At 42.6% G+C, this 17,794-nt stretch overlaps 1 protein-coding gene across 2 annotated transcripts in view; it reads right to left on the bottom strand.

Annotated features, from left to right (window-relative positions):
* Positions 1–17,794, bottom strand: part of LOC119501978 (potassium channel subfamily T member 2) — a 45,469-nt gene that overhangs the window by 6,209 nt on the left and 21,466 nt on the right. For both annotated transcript variants that reach the window (XM_037792769.1, XM_037792768.1), the window contains exons 11-21: positions 15,189–15,353; positions 12,175–12,311; positions 11,535–11,598; positions 10,297–10,405; positions 5,814–5,922; positions 5,654–5,710; positions 3,404–3,556; positions 3,075–3,328; positions 1,632–1,956; positions 462–567; positions 205–377 (exon numbers count right to left, since the gene is read on the bottom strand). In XM_037792769.1, coding sequence (XP_037648697.1) covers positions 205–377; positions 462–567; positions 1,632–1,956; positions 3,075–3,328; positions 3,404–3,556; positions 5,654–5,710; positions 5,814–5,922; positions 10,297–10,405; positions 11,535–11,598; positions 12,175–12,311; positions 15,189–15,353 — 1,652 coding nt within the window. The remainder of the gene's footprint in view (positions 1–204; positions 378–461; positions 568–1,631; positions 1,957–3,074; positions 3,329–3,403; positions 3,557–5,653; positions 5,711–5,813; positions 5,923–10,296; positions 10,406–11,534; positions 11,599–12,174; positions 12,312–15,188; positions 15,354–17,794) is intronic.

Here is a 17,794-nt window from a genome sequence, read left to right as displayed (position 1 = left end):
ATCATGTTTACGGTGACCTTAAATAGCTCTGTTATTCTCCTCCATGGGTTATTTAAGGAGGAACCCATTTTTACCATCCTGCACAACCCAGATTTGTAGCGTAGCTGCTCACAGTAAAACATTTGGGCAACACTAATACTTTCAGTTTGAATCTGTGTTTACAAGCACGGCCAGCACATCACACCAAATAAATATGTCCCTTACATGCTCTCCAGCAGCAACACGATGGGGTTGAGCTCCTTCCTGGGTCGGTAGTACGCCCGCAGAGGCACAATGAAATTGTACAGACCGTTTCCTGCACTCTCCGCGGACACAATGATCAACTTGTTTTTGAAGCCGTAGGAGCGGGCATCCTCAAAAAGGGTGTGGTGACAAGCCTAGGAGAGAAGCACAGTGGTCACAAAGGATGACAGCAATGTGAAGTTGTAAAATCAAGAGAGAAAGCCATTTAAATCCCACACCTTGTCCATACGCAGGCAGCAGAAAGGCATCTTTTCTTGGAGAAGATGGCACAGCGCAGGCGAGCTGCCGATGTATGGAGAGTTCAGCGGGTATCCCTTCACCCACCTGTAGCACAAAACCACAGTCAATATACTCATTAACCCTCTGAGACTGGCGGGATCCCGACATTACTGTCTTTAAGATGCCGTAGTGTACTCAGTCTCAAAGCTAGAGTGATATAATAGTGATATTGGTATCATATGAAACTAGAAAACCTAATGAATCCATTGATACCAACCCTTCAAAAAGGGGTCCCTTGACCTCTGACCTCAAGATATGTGAATGAAAATGGGTTCTAAGGGTACCCACAAGTCTCCCCTTTACAGACATGCCCACTTTATGATAATCATATGCTGTTTTTGCATGCAGTATAAATGTTGTATTTGAATATTTCATATTTCATATATTTGAATTTTTTTAAACTTGACCTCACTGTATAAAATGACCTGTGGTGACCTCTAGGATAATCACAGCCTCATGAAACTTAACGGCCATAAACTGCAGACCTAGAGCATTCAGAGGATGGATGGCTTTCCTAGGTAGATTGACAATAAGGGGGTTTCTGAGCAGTTTGCACAACAGAAGTGCTCACCATCCAATCGCAGAACAATTCAATTCTTGCAGAAATCTCTAAAGAGAGACAGTTTTTCATACAAAATCACAGCATGGCTTTTTCTATGGTGTTTCTCAAGGACTCGGTTTCTTAATGTTTTATTTTGGAGGGATTATTGATAATTTTTGTCAATTCTCGAGTGGTAAAAAATATTCTGTGTAACAAATGGTATCAACCCAAAAATTGCCACAACAACTTATTAAACATAATAGAGCATGGGAACGGACATCATATACTTCCATCATAATGTTATAAGCCCTTATATACTCTTACAATGTATCTTAAGTAATTAACTAATTAATGCTCATGACCGATTTATGACTAGAACAACTTGACACACAGTGCTGAGCTGCATCTCAAATTAATCTTCAGGTTCCCAGTTTTCAGATGATGTACACCACTTCTATGTGACATCTACTGTTGACCTGCTATCTGCCCCTAAAGACCCCCTAAAAAAGACAAAAACAAGTCTATGTGGGTCTCTAAGGGTTAACGTAAATTCATCTTCATGACTTACTCGCAGTGTCGACCCCACCAGATGGCACTCTCTTCTCTGTCACTGTCCTCCTTGCCCTCTTCTCCTCCCTCGTCCTCTGACTGGTCTCCCAGCAGGTCAAAGGTGGGGTTGTTGACGCCGTCCACCAGCTCCAGGACGGGGGCGATGCTGTGCCGCCTCTCCTCCGCCGACTCTCCCATGGCAGGCAGGGCCAGAGTGTTAGCGCCGCCCATCTCCATCCTGGAGCTGCTCCTGCTTCCTCTTCCGGTACCCAGCACGGTGCTGCCCGGGTCCTGGCCTTCTGGGCTGCTGTCGCTGGAGTCCTGCAGGTCGATGGCCACTGTGCCTGTAACGTACACACACAGCCACAGTGATCCTCACGCTAAAGGTTCAAACACTATACATGATATGTTTGCACTAGGGCTGTCAAAGTTAACGCAATTCATTTTTTGGAGGTTGTAGAAGGCTCACTTTTAAAGCTAGAGTGAAGATACTGGCATCATATGAAACTAGGAAAAACCTAACGAATCCATTGATCATACTAGCTTGTCACAAAGGAGGTTAAATAATGCTCAATTTTACACTAATTTTTGGCGAGGAAAAACTCTCATGGCCATTTTCAAAGGGGTCCCTTGACATCTGACCTTAAGATATGTGAATGAAAATGGGTTCTATGGGCACCCACGAGTCTCCCCTTTACAGACATACCCACTTTATGATAATCACATGCAGTTTTGGGGCAAGTCATAGTCAAGTCAGCACACTGACACACTGACAGCTGTTGTTGCTTGTTGGGCTGCAGTTTGCCATATTAGGATTTGTGCATATTTTTATGCCAAATACAGTACCTGTGAGGGTTTCTGGACAATATTTGTTATTGTTTTATGTTGTTAATTGATTTCCAGTAATAAATATATACATACATTTGCGTAAAGCTGCATATTTGCCCACTCCCATGTTGATAAGAGTATTAAATACTTGACAAATCTCCTTTTAAGGTATATTTTGATAAAAAAAAATTGTGATTAATTTGTGATTAATCATGATTAATCATGGGCAATCATATGATTGATCACGATTAAATATTTGAATCGTTTGACGGCCCTAATTTGCACAGAATACATACTGTAGTGAGAGCATTGAGCTGTACAGTTTCACTGTTGTCCACCAGGTGGTGTGTTTGTAAAACCACAGTATTCGACATTTCAGTTCATTTGGCAGTTGCTCTTATCAAGTGTGACTTATAATCAGATACATGGTAATTCCTCAGAAAAACCATGCATATTTTGAAATCACACAGATTGGTTTCAAATGTGAGAACTGCATAATTCTGACAGCTGTGACTGTGCTGCTGTCTAAGACAGTTTAATGGCAGGTTTGCATGTTTGACCAACACAGAAACTGCAAACAGAAGGTCAGTGTGTAAATGTTACACAGTCTTTGTGCCGTGCACATCTGACTGACCCATGCTGGCGATGATACTGTGGACTGGCAGGCGGGTGAGTCCGTGGTAGATGGTTTGGTGCACTCCCCTGGTATTTCCTCCCGTGCTGCCCCACGATGGCTCCCTGTGACCCCTGACAAATGCCGAGTTCTCCTCTTTGGAGATATTGATGTAAAAGCACGTGTCAGAGCCCCCCATGATGTGGCAGGGGCCAGGGTTCAGCAGGATGTTGGTGGTGTCCAATCTGCGAATGCCGATCAGACATACGCCATACCTGCAGCAGCGAAGACAAGGTCAGCTCTGAACAGCGCAGGTTCTCATCTCTTGGCTCTTTCACATTATGACTTACTTTTTGTGAGCATGAAAGGAGGCAAAGGTGAAACTCTTGCCCTGGTAGTCCCCGAAGAATTTACTTTCCTCCAGGCGGATGTGATGCACCTCGTTGGCTGAGCAGCGCCGGTAGGTCCGGTGCCATTGGTCTGCTGAACATGCACCGCCCTCCCTGGGACACAAAAGGAGGATTGATTGTCCATGAGGGCAAAGATTGACCTTTGAAACACATAACACAAAGCATCCAGCTCAGCACCAGGGCCAAACCAGAAGATTGTCCACTCAAGGTTTCAGAAGTAACATCTTACATCTCTGTCAGAGAGCTGCTGATCAATAATTCAATTAACACACGAACGTATACAAGGACACCCAGTCTGTGTTAACAATAGGTCCAAGATGTTGACAATCATACAGTTAATTGGAAAACATTTTACTCTGGGGGATATGGCTTTAGACGCGGAGGCTAAAGAGGTGATGCATGAAGTAAGGGTGTGGGGGCAGTGTGAATGTGGGTGGCCCGCGACAAAGACGGCGTTATATAAACAAGTGTTATAGCGAATTTTCAGTTTACAGGAATTAAGTGTAAGGCAGGAGAGGAGGAGGACGAATCACGTAGCATCGTCACAGCCAATAAACCAAATGGCATCAAGTCCAGATATAGAAGCATACTTATAAAACACACTGCTTTTATGTGTTGAACTCATCATAGACACAAGCTATAGAGCAATAAATTCACCGGGACCGCTGCAGCCTGTTGAGCTCTCAGGATAGTCTATTTATGTCTGCAACTCGGAAAGTAAAATCCATCTGCTGATCGTGAAATCTGTTCAGGAAGCGATCTGTATTTAAGGTCATGTGTATACGCATGTCAGTGTGGGTATTTTCCCTGATTAACAGGTCAAAAGCTGTTAAAACTGCTGTGCTTGTATCCGACTCCGTGTACTTTCTCAGTTAATTAACTCCATTACAAAGTGTGTGACAGCGTTCCCAGAGTAACACGCCTCATGCGCGTGTCCGTGCGCTCCCCGGCATTCGCACTATGTGTTCGCACCAGTCATCTGGGAGTGTGCAAAGGGGCTTTTGTAAAGTCCTGTCTCTATAATTATTCATCATAACATGCAGTCAATTTGCAGTATAATAATATTAATAATGCATATAATCAGTTATTAATCAAAGAACATGAATATACACATCAGAAGCATTAAAGCGCTGCATAGACTTAGTCACTGGAATTTGATTTCCCCACGTGGGTCCTGATCATGGATGAGAACTGGATACAGCGTTGGAGGCGGGGCCCCGTTCATTCCTATGACAGCTGCTCAGTGGCGCATGAAGCCAAAATGGCTCCAATTCCGAGTGAAAAAGTACCCGGATCTTCTGGCGATCTTCCGCAACCATTGGGTCCATGGAGCAGGCGCAGTAGCGTCCGCTCAGTCACATGGCTCGGTCACGGGGTCACAGCCGTCACGTTGTCGTCACGGCTTGCTGACTCGACATCCCAGCCCTCGCTCCAGCCTCGGTCTGGGTCTCATTCACATGAACGGAGGAAGGGAAATAACTCTGGATTCTGCTATTCGTGCATTTTACAACTTTTAGGACCTAATGATTTAAATAAGGGCTATTAGAGTGTTCGTACTGGGAAGTGGATTCACCTAAAAAAAATTATACACTGAGTTACAGACGTCTCTCTCCCAATGTAAGTCTATGGGGAAAAGTCTTTTCGGGCCCAATGGCATCACGTGACGGACACGGAAGTTGTAGTACCACCGTTTGGCCACTATGAAAATTGGCATCAACGACCGGCGCTCTTCCTGGGGGCTTGGTCCTGATGATGAATTGATGACGCAGGATGACAACTGCCAATACTGTCCAATCAGTGAGTTACCTGTCAGTCTGTATAACTTCATGTTTACTCCTCTGGGTCATTTGTAAAAAGTCAGTGTGAACAGGAACTGGACCAGAACTAAAATGCAATGCATCATTTTTTGCCTTGGTCCGAACTTATTGAACCGAACCACATTTGAGTGAACGTACCCTAAGATCTTGTGCATCCAACAATCTGCCCAAACAACATTCTGGTCACTCCTGCATTAAGCAATAAACTGAAACTTATGAACAAAACAACAAACACAGTTTCTAAACAACAAGCTTCCCCTCCTTCCACAAAATCTCCTCACAGAATCACACAGCTCAGCGTGAACACTATGGAAGTTGAGGTGAATGTAGCACAGTATTCCAGGGCTGTGAGTACAGATCAGACGGATCTTACCTGTTGAGGGCTTGAAAGGCTCCTACACGTTGCTTGAAGGCCTCTTGGGGCGCCGTTCTGAAAAAAATAAAATTGAGTGACAGCGAGTTTACTATATCTACTGTATATTTGACAATCAAATGAAAAGAGGGATAGGAAGACAGAAAGCAAGTGAACTCACTGTCCTCTGGAGGAGTGGATCAATAGAGTGATGAGAGTGGAGGTACCGGGACACACACAGTTTAAAGCCAGCATGGCGTACTTAAACTCCTCTTCACACACCACATGATCTGCAGGCATAGGAAACGAGAAGGGCAAAGTGAGCGAGGTCGGCAAAACACGAACACGCTCCGCTCCATAAAAGTTTCTACTCTGAGCCCAGCGATGCTGCAGTAAATACAAATGTGCTGCTGGTAGAGACTCTCCTGACCTTCGTCAGTGTGAGTAGATGAGTGGTTTCATGCCATTAATCCAGGTGTAACATAAAGAGGTTGAAAATCATCGCACTTAATCCTGAGTGATATTTAGTAGGGCTATTTAGGTCTTAATTGATTAATCGGTCGTTTCGGTCTTAGTCGACTAAGATTTCTTTAGTGGATTAGTCATTTTCTATGCTTTTTTCATACTGAATGACTTATTTTCAGAAATTTATGAGCACATTTCTGGCGAACACAAGACTTAAAGCGGTGCTTTTGCGCGGTTCTTTGTGGGGAAACTCAGTTTTACAGATCTGTTGATTATAGAGCTGCAATGATTAATCGATTAGTTGTCAACTATCAAATTAATCACCATCTATATTGATAATCAATTAATTAGTTTGAGTAATTTTTTAAGAAAAAAAGTCAAAATTTTCTGATTCCAGCTTCTTAAATGTGAATATTTTCTGTTTTTTTTACTCCTCTATGACAGTAAACTGAATATCTTTGAGTTGTGGACAAAACAAGACATTTGAGGATGTCATCTTGGACATTTTTCACCATTTTATGACATTTTATAGACGAAACAATGAATAGATTAATTGAGAAAATAATCAACAGATTAAAAAACAATGAAAATAATCACTAGTTGCAAACCTAGGCGATTAAATCAACTAATCGTTTAGTCTAAAAAAATCAAATGAGTGTTAGTCAACTAAGAATTTCTTTGGTTGATGACAGCCCTAGTAATTATGTCACTTTATGTTTTATCTAACACAAATGAGTCAACCAGACAGCTGTGTCAACCATCCTCCATCCTCCTCCTGAACCAACTCCATGTTTACTCCCATGAGATCTATCTTATGTCACCGCTGTGGCCCAATTCTCAGGTTTTTTTAGGGGGGTTGATGGTAAGACTGAGCAACAAGCCAGTAATTCAGTGTCAGCCTTATTAAACCGCCTTTCACTCACATCATCCAAGACTTAACGCGGCCCTGCCTGCGAGCCAACCAGACCAAACTGAACAAACACAGATGACACTCCTCTCGTTTACCTGTTGCCACTCAGTCTCCTCTTTGAAAGGAAAAACCAATAGAGCGATTAATGTTTGGAGTAAGCCAATCAGTGAATCAGGCGCAGGGAGCATCCGTTTCCCCTGCTGTGTAATTCTTGATTGCATTATCTTCACTGATGAGCACACAGGCTTATTAGGGCTGCCGTGTTTACCAACAATGTAGAGCCAGGTCCTAAAAGCACAATATGTGCTCGGTATTAGGAAATAATTGGTGACGAACGTCAGAGCACTGACATGAAGCATGACACTCAACCAATCTGCCAGCCTGAAGAGGAGGCAAGCCAGCTGAGATGTAAATGCAGTTTTTAATAAATGAGTGTGTGCCTGTGGCTGAGCAGGTGAGACAATTAAAACAGCTGATTGTGGATCTCCTGGTGAAGCACCAATGTTCTTTTGGCTCAGAACGGTACATCATAATGCAGCTCACACACAAACACATGGAGTAGCCTCTTGCCATTCAGCCTGTGAATTTGTTTGATAGCAGAAGCTTTTACAGAGCAGTGGGCATCTGAAAAGCCTGCAGAGTGAAAGATAAAAACATTGACGCTGCGTCTATGGAGCAACAGCATTCATTATTGTTACGATCCTCTATCTCTCTCTCTGTCTTACACTCACATCTCTAACTCACAAAGCCCAGACGCCGTAGTCACACACCAAATTGAGTCTTTTCTCCAATATCCAATTTCCAGCGTCCTTCTTGCACCTCTCTTTGCCACTGTGATCTCTTCACGTCTCCTCTGCTTACTGTTCACCACAGCCCTCCACCATGCCCTCCATGCTTCAGGTGCCTGGACCCAGACCAGGAGAGAAACCAATTACAGACCTCGACACACTGTGTATACACACTCTCCCTCTTTCTGTCACCCTTAGATCAGGGTCTTTGTACCCGTCTCTTCTATCACAGACTTGTATTAAAGCTGTGTGCAAACATGTGTGTGTGCAGTTATTAGCACCCTCTGCAGGAGTGCAATTACGACCTGACCAGAGGTCCACCGGTTGAGCTAATTAAATCAGTGAGCCGTTATTGCTTCAATGAGTGAGCTGCTATCAACGCTGCGCGGCTACAATGAGCAAAGCTCAGGAGGGGCGACTGGCTATTGTAGTTCAAAACATAAACCGGGGAGATAATCAATCGACACTCTGCACCCAATTCTGAGCGGTTACTCAAGCGCCGCAGGGTTTCCTGCCCTGCTGCAGCGTCATACCGACAGATTTTCTTCTAATGAACGCTGAGCTGTGGATCAAATTAAATCTTGTATCTCTTGCTCATTAATGCCTCCCACCGCACTAGCACTTACTGGGTATATTCCAAGTGGTGTCAAAACATGGCATCTGTACTTACAGTGATGTCCTTGTGACTGCATACTGATTTGCTCCCTTTGTCAATATATGGTGACTTCAGGGTTAGAGCGATGGTATAGTCAGATGATTATGAGCTTTGTGTTATGTGTTCTTGAAAGTAGGGTTGGTAAAGAACATTTTTTTTGTTATATTAGTTGAAATTCTCATTACATCCTGACAGCAAACAATAAATCAAATGCTCTGACAAAATCTTCTACTTTCATTGGAAAAGATTTGGCAACACTGGGCTCGGTTTTTCGGTTGGATCATTTTTAAAAATCTAGTGTACTCTTGCTAGTTTCTCAAAATCGCAGACCCTGCCTTTAAAGAGGTACTTTACTTTTCACTATAGTCCTGGAGTGAATTTATCAATAGGCTACGCATGGCTGTAATCCACCAGTAACCAGAGTAGGACCTGAAACAAAACAAGTCAAGAGTAAAATGGAAAGAGGTCTTCAGGAATTTGTTTCAATTGGGAATGTTTTAATTGTTCTTTCATGTCAGCTTGTATTGGCCTGGTTTCATGTTGTCCGGAAAAGAAGACAAGCATGCGCACGTTATCGGAATATCGGAGAAGACGCTGACAGCAGAAACAGCTGATCAGTCAACGTGAGTTAAAGGTATTGAATATTTACTGCTGTTACCTATTTTAAACGCTAGCTGTCAGTGCTATATATTGCTCCTTTAAATGTTCACTACATCAGAATTTATTCGGCAAATGCGATTCCATAACACATTTAGTGCATCAACTCTTTGTCTATAAAGTTAAAAAAACACCTCAAAGGAGAGTAAACATTTTTTTTTGCGCAAATCAGGAAGTGTTATCGAATTTTGCATGTTTCCATACAGCTTTTCTCATGCGATACTTCAAAATGTGCATTACAAATGTGTGAATGGAAACACGGCTATGTGTCAGATAACACATCAAAGCAATTCAGATACATGTTACGGCTGTCTGACTCCCACCACTGGTAGTTTCACCCCACAGAGGTAACTGATAATGATATAATATAGAACGTGTGTTATCGTGAATGAACATGAATTTCTCTTCTGCCTAACAAATTCTGCCCGACTAATAACAAAGGCCTCAGACTGGCTGTGGCATTGAGGCGTTTAAACAGCACTGCAGGGGAAAAGGAGGATTGCCTGCGGCGAGAGCTCATATGCCAGGTTAGCACTACAGCGGGACTCCTCAAAAGAAGGGAATTTTCTTTGCCATGGTAGTGAAGTAAAATGTTAATCATTGATAGAGAGACAGCCGGGATGAGGGCGGCAAGCTAGAATTGAATTCTCCACGGCTACAGGCAGAGAGATGTGTGAGAAAGAGAGTTTTGGTTCCTCTTCTTTCACTCGCGGATGATTGACTGGCATCTTCTGTTGAGGAAGGGTTGCTCTCCAAAAGGCAATGTAAAAAACTCACAGAAGCCCTTAGAGGGCTTTCAGCCAAGCCGAGACAATCTGTTCAGCACTTCCTCAGAGCTGTGTGCTGCAAAGCCACACTGGTAGACAACACAATTTCCAGGCTCACAAATCAAGCTGACAAACTCAGGTAGAAAAGGGGACACGGCAAAATAAAAGTGCAGACAGGACAGCTCACTTTCCTCCGATGTCACCGCAATGCAACCTAAAAAATAAAAATGCTTACCTAATCACCAATCTTTTACAACACACACCTCTAGTCACATATTTCAGAAGGTGTCATCCCATTATTATCTGCGTTCTGATGTGATCAAATAACAGCAGTTGCATCCGAACAAGAACGGACATGCACACCTTCAAGCTGGCACCTCAAGTCAGTGTCAGTGTCTGTGATTTCACGCTCCTTTGCCAACCTGCAAATTTGACGTGGAACTTGTTCTCCGGCTTGAGGATCTGGACGTACAGGGGGCAATTTGGAGCGAAGTCTTTCACCGCCCAGGCTCGGAGGATAGTCTGATGATCCTGAGAAAATTGGAGACGGAGGGGATTGAGATGGATGGAGTGAAAAGAAGTTAGAGAGCCAGAAAGAGAGGTAGAAACCCACCATTAGCAGCATCAGATTGTAGCTCCTCTCTTAATAATCCTCTTAAACCGCTGACTGCACAGAGCAATCAAATGGCCCTTGCAACGTTTCAGACTCATGCAATTCTGACATCTTTCTACACAGAAGTTTTCAATGCTGCACAGAACATGTGGTGAGGCCACGAAGAGTCAACAGAGTAAAACTGGCCAAGGGATAGTTGTCGAAAAACTCAATTAAAGGAAAAACAAGGTTAAAAATTTGCAGCTCTGTGAGCAGCATTCAAGATTTACTTTTTTCCTCAATCAATGATAAGTTTCTCTAGTGTCCCAGAATTGTCCCAGGTGCTATTTTTATTGTCCCTGAGACAATGGGACATCCTTCATTTCGAGCCTGTGAGGCTGTACTCTGGCACAGTGGTGCTTTGAGCCACAAAGCTAAAGTCAGCATACTAACGTGCTCACAGGGTCGACGCTAACAAGGCTGATGTGTAGTTTACCATGGTCACATTTGCTAGTTACCACTAAATACAAAGTTTGCAGGTATTTGAACTAATAAAAGTTGCAACCTGGTGATGGTACTAAAGACAAAATGAAGGATTGTCAAAGTCATTACATTTTACGTGCCAAATCATTCAGTGTGAAAACCAGGGTGTTGATTGAACTCACTATCATGGCATGAGGTGCTGTATAACACCTGGAGTTCATTGTTTTCTTTTGTTTTGCACATATGCCTGCGTATAATTTATCTTTTGTGTCAAGCCTGCGTTTCTTTTACTCTCAGCTGCAGTCAGTTTTTACTGTGCGATTAATGTTTTGGTGGAAAAATATAAAAATCACCAACCATAAAAGAAAAAAAACTTCAGACAATGCAGCGAGCAAAATCCACTTGTTTCCAAGAGCTGCTATAATGATTTTTTAATGAAGCAACTTCACTCCAGAAAAAAATATTAAAGGCAACTTACAAGAAGTTTTCATTTGTTTTTTTTAGAAAAACAACATTTTAAGGCTAATTATGATCAGGCAGTGTGTGAGGAGTCATGGTGATACAGGGAAGCAGTGAGGAACGTACAGCAGCAATGCGGTCCACTTCAAACCGGTTACTGAGGATAAAGCAGGCCTCAGCATCGTCCATCCTGCAGGCAGTTAGTAGAGCATGTGGCCATGGGAGCGAGAGACATAGATAAATAGAGAGAGACAGAGAAAGAGAATCGGGGGAGCAATGAGGAGAGAAGACATGGGAAGGAGGGTGTTGTCATGTTATTGAGGGAAAGGACAAAAGAGAAAAAAGCAGGACAATAGAACAACAAACTAACCAATGTGTCTTTCAAGCTATTTATGGTTGAGATAGTAGGAGGCGAGGAGACGGGGAGATAAAAAAAAAACAACAACAGGCTTTTCTTTCCGTGGGACAAAGCCAGCTTAAGGTGCAGCGGCTGCATTATCAAAAGCCAGGGGGTAAACAATAAGCAATATGACTCAAACTGTAATTACAGCTGTTACTTCCGAGGCTGTAGGTGCTTTAGGTATCAATTATGAGCTCAAGCTTGTTAGGCCTTTCACATCAAGGTGTCTTAACTCAGGTCTGTACTGGGCCTTTTCAGGGCTCGAATGTTGCAGAATTACTTTGTGCCTCTGATGAATTTGTAGAGACAGATGGTCAACAGATAGATATGAAACTAAACACATTTATAAAAGTTACAGTGACTCACTTGGCCCTCATCAGGTCTTGGTCTTTGAGAGCAGATCCCTGCAGGTAGATGACTCTCTGGGCCCACAGAGGGACGTGTAGGACCCTCCGAACCTGGACATCCATCTCTGCTGGGCAAAGGATCACCACATAGTAGTCCTATACACACACACACACACACACACACACACACACACACACACACACACAATTTATATTGTGGCTGACAAGAGTTTAACCACAAGAAAGACACAGGCTGTTTTCGAAACCGCCTACCGTATACAAAAAAACAAACTGGTACGACCGCAATATTATCTGAAAATACGACTTCTTGAGCTTTGAAATTTTTTTGTTTATGAACAATGTTTGTTTACTTTATAAGACTGATTCTCAAAGTGGTGTCTGGGGATCCCCAGGGGTCCGTGAAATAACTATAAATTGTTTTGCATCATTAAAAAGTGCATGTCTACAGATGGGGACCATTTTTACCAATAAAACATATAAATTGTGTTCATTACTCCCACCCATGTTAGCTTTAGAAACTCTGATATTATTATGAAACAGCAAAAAGTTAATTATTTTTTAAGTTGAAGCATTTACTGAAAGTCAGCTTTAGACTGATAAGATTAAAGATCTGGATTTATTATGCCAGGCTGGCTACTGTTCACTTTCTGGAAGCTTTTAATATCAACTTGAAATGTAGGCTATAAATGTTGTAGAGTCCAAATGCAATTTGAATAAAATCAAACCTCTGTTTAAGTGGTATTATTTGTTAAATAACATTTCAAATGTCCCTGCTGTGGGAGTAATAATCTCTAATCTTATCTTCAAATTGAAATGTTTTTCTGTTGATCATGATGAAACAGGTCTGAAGTAGTTAGGTTTAAATACAAATAGTTCCAATGGCATCTAAGAGTACAAATGGTAGAAAGTGTATGTTTAATCTGTGTTTCGATTACGAGGGGGTCCTTGGAAAATGTTCTCCCCTGTAAGGGGTCTCTGGATCCAAAACGTTTGAGTACCGCTGTTATAAGATACTGCACGGTGTAGCTCCACCACACCTTCAACAAGTTATTCTAACAGCTCATGGTGAAGTAAGACAAAAGTCTCCCCTCGTTGATGAAAAAATATAAAATTAACTCAAACTACTTTTTCAGTTACAGCAACAAAACAGTGGAATGATATCCCAACAAATATTAGAGAAATGTTAAAAAAAAATGGTCATGTTGTCTCAGCAAGTATCTCTCTGCCCGTTAGTAACCCCGGCAGGCGCTGGCTTGCTGTCACGCCAGTTTGTGGAGCTTCTCAACTACGAAAATGTTGGAGCAAATGTTTGATTCGCCATCAACTTTCATAAAACTGACAATATAATCTACACAGTTGATTTCTCGCCTCAAAAGTGAATTTAGTGATGAAATAGCTACGAAAAATGTTGTTTTCACCATAGACTGTACCGTTCCAGCCTTTTGCATTGTGGGATACAGTAGGTGAGGTAGTCTGGTCCGATGCATACTGGCGATTTTTTTGCAAATCAGTACAACATCCGGGTATTTTTGGCATACTGGAGATTTTGCTTTTGTGTGCATACTGCATACTACATGCTACATTTTGGCCAAATCAGTAAGTACTGCTAGTATATTATGCAGTTTTGAACACAGTCACAGTCACAGGTTTTCAATTATTTTTGTTTCATTGCTAAACTTCAACAGAAAGGGTGCTCAGTGTAATATGAGTCTGCCTGAGGTGAGACGCTAGAGAGGGAGAGTGGCGTACTGCAGTGGACGGCAAAGAGAAAAGAGAGAAATCCATTCTCTGCGTATGTGCACTGGAAGCTTTTGAAGTGGGGTTATATGAGGTACTGATCCATAGTCTGTGTATTACCTACAGTAGATGGCGGTCAGACAACCTCCAGTTTGGAGAAGCAGACAGGAGTTATCGCATGGAACCACAGCAATATACTGCTGTGGACGGGGCCCGGCAGCAAAACATAATTTAGCCACCTAAAAGAAAAGCCCACCTAAAAACATCAATATCAGTTTAAGTGTACGCTATATTTAGAATAATTTCACCGCTTAACTTTGCCGTGAGACAGCCCTTTCCAACAGAGAACTGAAGCTGTTATCTATACTCTTGTCAAAGCCACCAGACTTCATTGACAAAACCTGTAATTTTACCTCGCAGAACTCGGTCTGTTCTACTGCTGCCTCGATTGGTTAGTTTGTTTTGTGTTGTTGTGTGACTTTAATGAATCTGAACTAACCAAAGTCCCTCATTCTGCAAGGTAAAATTACTGTTTTTTTTCAGTGGAGTCTGGTTGCTTTGGCGAGAGCATAGATAACGGCTTCAGTTCCCCATCGGAAACATAGACTGTATAGCTGTCTCACGCCGAGGTAAAGGGAAGCAAACTGATATTGATTTCAGCCTTTCTTTTAGGTGGCTAAAATATGTTTTGCTGCCGGCCCCGTCCATAGATGTACATTACTTTGGTTCCCCACTGACTATGGATCAGTACCTCATACAACCCCACTTCAAAATACCCAAACTATCCCTTTAACATCACATTTTTTTAAGTTGCATACTGGACCATTGATTGGCTTCCAAACTAGTTGCGATGTCACAAAATCTGCTATAATAACCACGCATTAAACTGAGATTTCCCCCTTCAACAGATTCATTCTGGTGCCACTCTGCACATTCATCATTGTGCACAGTAATGGTCAAACACCACTTTTCACACATATTGAGATGAGGGGGACTTTAACCTGAACCTGATTCTCCTCATAACCCTTGAAGCGGTGAGGACCAATCAAATCAGACACACTATTATTGTACAAAGAGATATGCACACATGGATGCACCCTCAGGCAAACACACACATCTGCTCCAACATGAACAAGACAGCAGTTTGATCCTTCCTAATGCTGAATTAATCCTCTGCCTTAACCTCAGCTGTTCGGCCTCCTGAACAAGATTACAGACAACAAACACAACAGCCCCCAATACCCTATTGTCCTACTTAAAACCATTTGAAGAGACCTGTAGTCGCGGGTGAGCAAAGAACTCATTGAGGAAGTCCATGAGGAGGTCGATCTTGAGGCAGCTGACACACAGCACCACGTGTTTCTCCGTCTGCGCCCTGTAGCGGCTGTAGTTCCCCCCGGACTTCTGCCGCTCCATCCACAGAAAGGCCAGCTGCTCGAACTACATTCAGGGTGACATCCATCACATTCAACAGATGGAAATTGGATTAAGTTAGCTGGAATACAGGGAGGAGCCAGGTGGCTTAAGAAAGGAAAACAATGCCTTATACAGAGTAGTGTTTTTGTTTGATTAGGGAGAGTGTTTGGGTGAGCGGAGATTTGGTTCAGGATGGTGGCTGAATGGAACATGATGACAGATATTAAGAGGAAGGTAGGTCACAGAAATATCAGCAGGCCTGAGCAAAATTACACCCATTTTTTTTCTCTCCAGTACATTGGTTTAAACTAGGGATGTCAATCAATTCAAATATTTAATCAGCATTAATCGCATGATTGTCCATTGTTAATTGGGATTAATTGCAAATTAATCGTGATTATGATAATCTGCATGTGATTATCATAAAGTGGGCATGTCTGTAAAGGAGAGAGGAGACTCCTGGGTACCCATAAAACCCATTTTCATTCACAAATCTTGAGGTCAGAGGTCAAGGGACCCCTTTGAAAATGGCCATAACAGTTTTTCCTCACCATTATTTAACATCCTTCGCGACAAGACAAACAACTAGTATCTTCACTCTAGCTTTAAAACTGGGCCCGCTACAGCCTCAGAAAGATTGATTGCATTAATGTATTTAAGAAATTAGAGATTTTAAAACAAATTTTAGCGACGTACAGCGACGTACATGAAACCTGCCTTGGCGGAGGTTTGCGCTCTCCGAGTGCACTTCTAATATAAAGATAAATCTGGTTGATTTTAAGTTGAGATGATGTCCACTCGAAGCTGGAAAACACCATCAGGCCACATTGCATCTATATGACAATAGTGTTTTACTCAGCCATGATTTGTGTAGAGCCAGTTCTCCGCGGCACCACCTGTGGCAGATTTGTGATGTTACAATCAAGCCTCTGTTTTAGAGCACCGTGATTTGTTTCAAGGAGAGTCTCCAAACTGCAATGGAAACAGGAGAAATTACCTAAATGGTTGGCTTTTTGTCTTATTTTCAAATCAATATCCTTTTAAGGCTCAAAATTACACAAAATGACTTGTCAAGAGGAGCATTCCCTGTGGTGTGTTGTGGACAGGTACAGGGAAACCAATAGAGGCAGCAATAAGAAACAGACAGTAGCTGAATCATGATGTGCTCTGTGGCTCCCCTGTGTAGCCTGGAGACCGGTCAGGGCAGGACTCAGAGTCAGACAGGCGACACACACACACACACACACACACACACACACAGGGTAGGGGGTTGGGGCTTAGGGGGGCCAGCTTCTAAATGTCAAGGGGTATTTATGGATGAAAGATGGGGAGAGGGAGTGGGGAGGATGACATGGCTTCCATGTTGGTGATGCACAGATCGCCATTTCTTTATGAGTCAGTTCATGTAAGTTAAAGGGTAACATCTGTATTTTTAACCTGGACCCAATCTCTCCATGCTTTTGTATCTAACTGACTAATAGGGACAACAATTTCTGAAATTGGTCCAGTATTGAGGGAGAGCGCTGTAGACGGCAGCTGCTCACAGGCTGCAATATGGTGCTATTGGGGCAAGCTGGCACTGTCATTTACGTCCACTAAATGTGCTTGTTTTTGCCACGACAGGCTCTGATTATTATTATAAGTGTCTGACATTATGGAAAGAGTCTCGCTCAAGGAGAAAATCTGGCGAGGTGACGTGTTGCCAGAAGACAACGGTGGAATAGTGGAATACATCCATGGAGGAAACACGAGTGCCAGCCGGGCAGAGTTTGTAGTGTTGGAGGACAGAAAAGCGTAGCTTAGTGTTATCTAAAAGATTTTCATGGCTGAATATTTAGCTGATTTCAACAATGTGGATGAGGTCTTTGAATTCGATGGCCGAACAAAACATTAAAATCTCTTAAGCTTGAGTCAACCACAGACCGGAACCGAAAGTGCTAAAATGATAACTCATTTCCAGGTTTTAGGAATCATTCCTGCACCACTCTATACAGCTATTCAGATTTCACAATGAGACTTCTCCTTGAGCGGGACTTAGACACAATACGAAACAGCCCGGAACAAGCGAAAGGTGAGGAAAGCGTTTTATTTCTCTATAGGGTCCTTTCCATAATGTTGTCAGAAACTTATAATAATCTGAGCCTGTCAGTGGGAAAAACAAACACTTTTAGTGGACGTAATGTTACGTTGACGCTGCTCACTTGCCCTCGCAGCTCGTTTCATGGCTGCCGGTTACAGCGTTCTTCCTCAATACTGGACCAATTTCAAAAATTATTGTCACCATTAGTCACAAAAACATGGGAAAATAGGGTCCAGGTTGAAAAATAACAAAGTCACTGTTTAAGTGAAAATATCTTCATGCTTCATGTCTTTTGTTTTTGTGAAGCTATTTGTTTCCACACGGTCACAGCTGATGGGAAAACAAAACAGTGAGAGCTTGTTCAACAGCCATAATGTATGCGTAG

Source organism: Sebastes umbrosus, chromosome 14 (assembly GCF_015220745.1).
Source record: "Sebastes umbrosus isolate fSebUmb1 chromosome 14, fSebUmb1.pri, whole genome shotgun sequence".
In the NCBI taxonomy this organism is placed as follows: Eukaryota; Metazoa; Chordata; class Actinopteri; order Perciformes; family Sebastidae; genus Sebastes; species Sebastes umbrosus.
The sequence above is the reverse complement of the archived record's forward strand: the minus strand, read 5'-3'. Positions and strand labels throughout refer to the sequence as shown.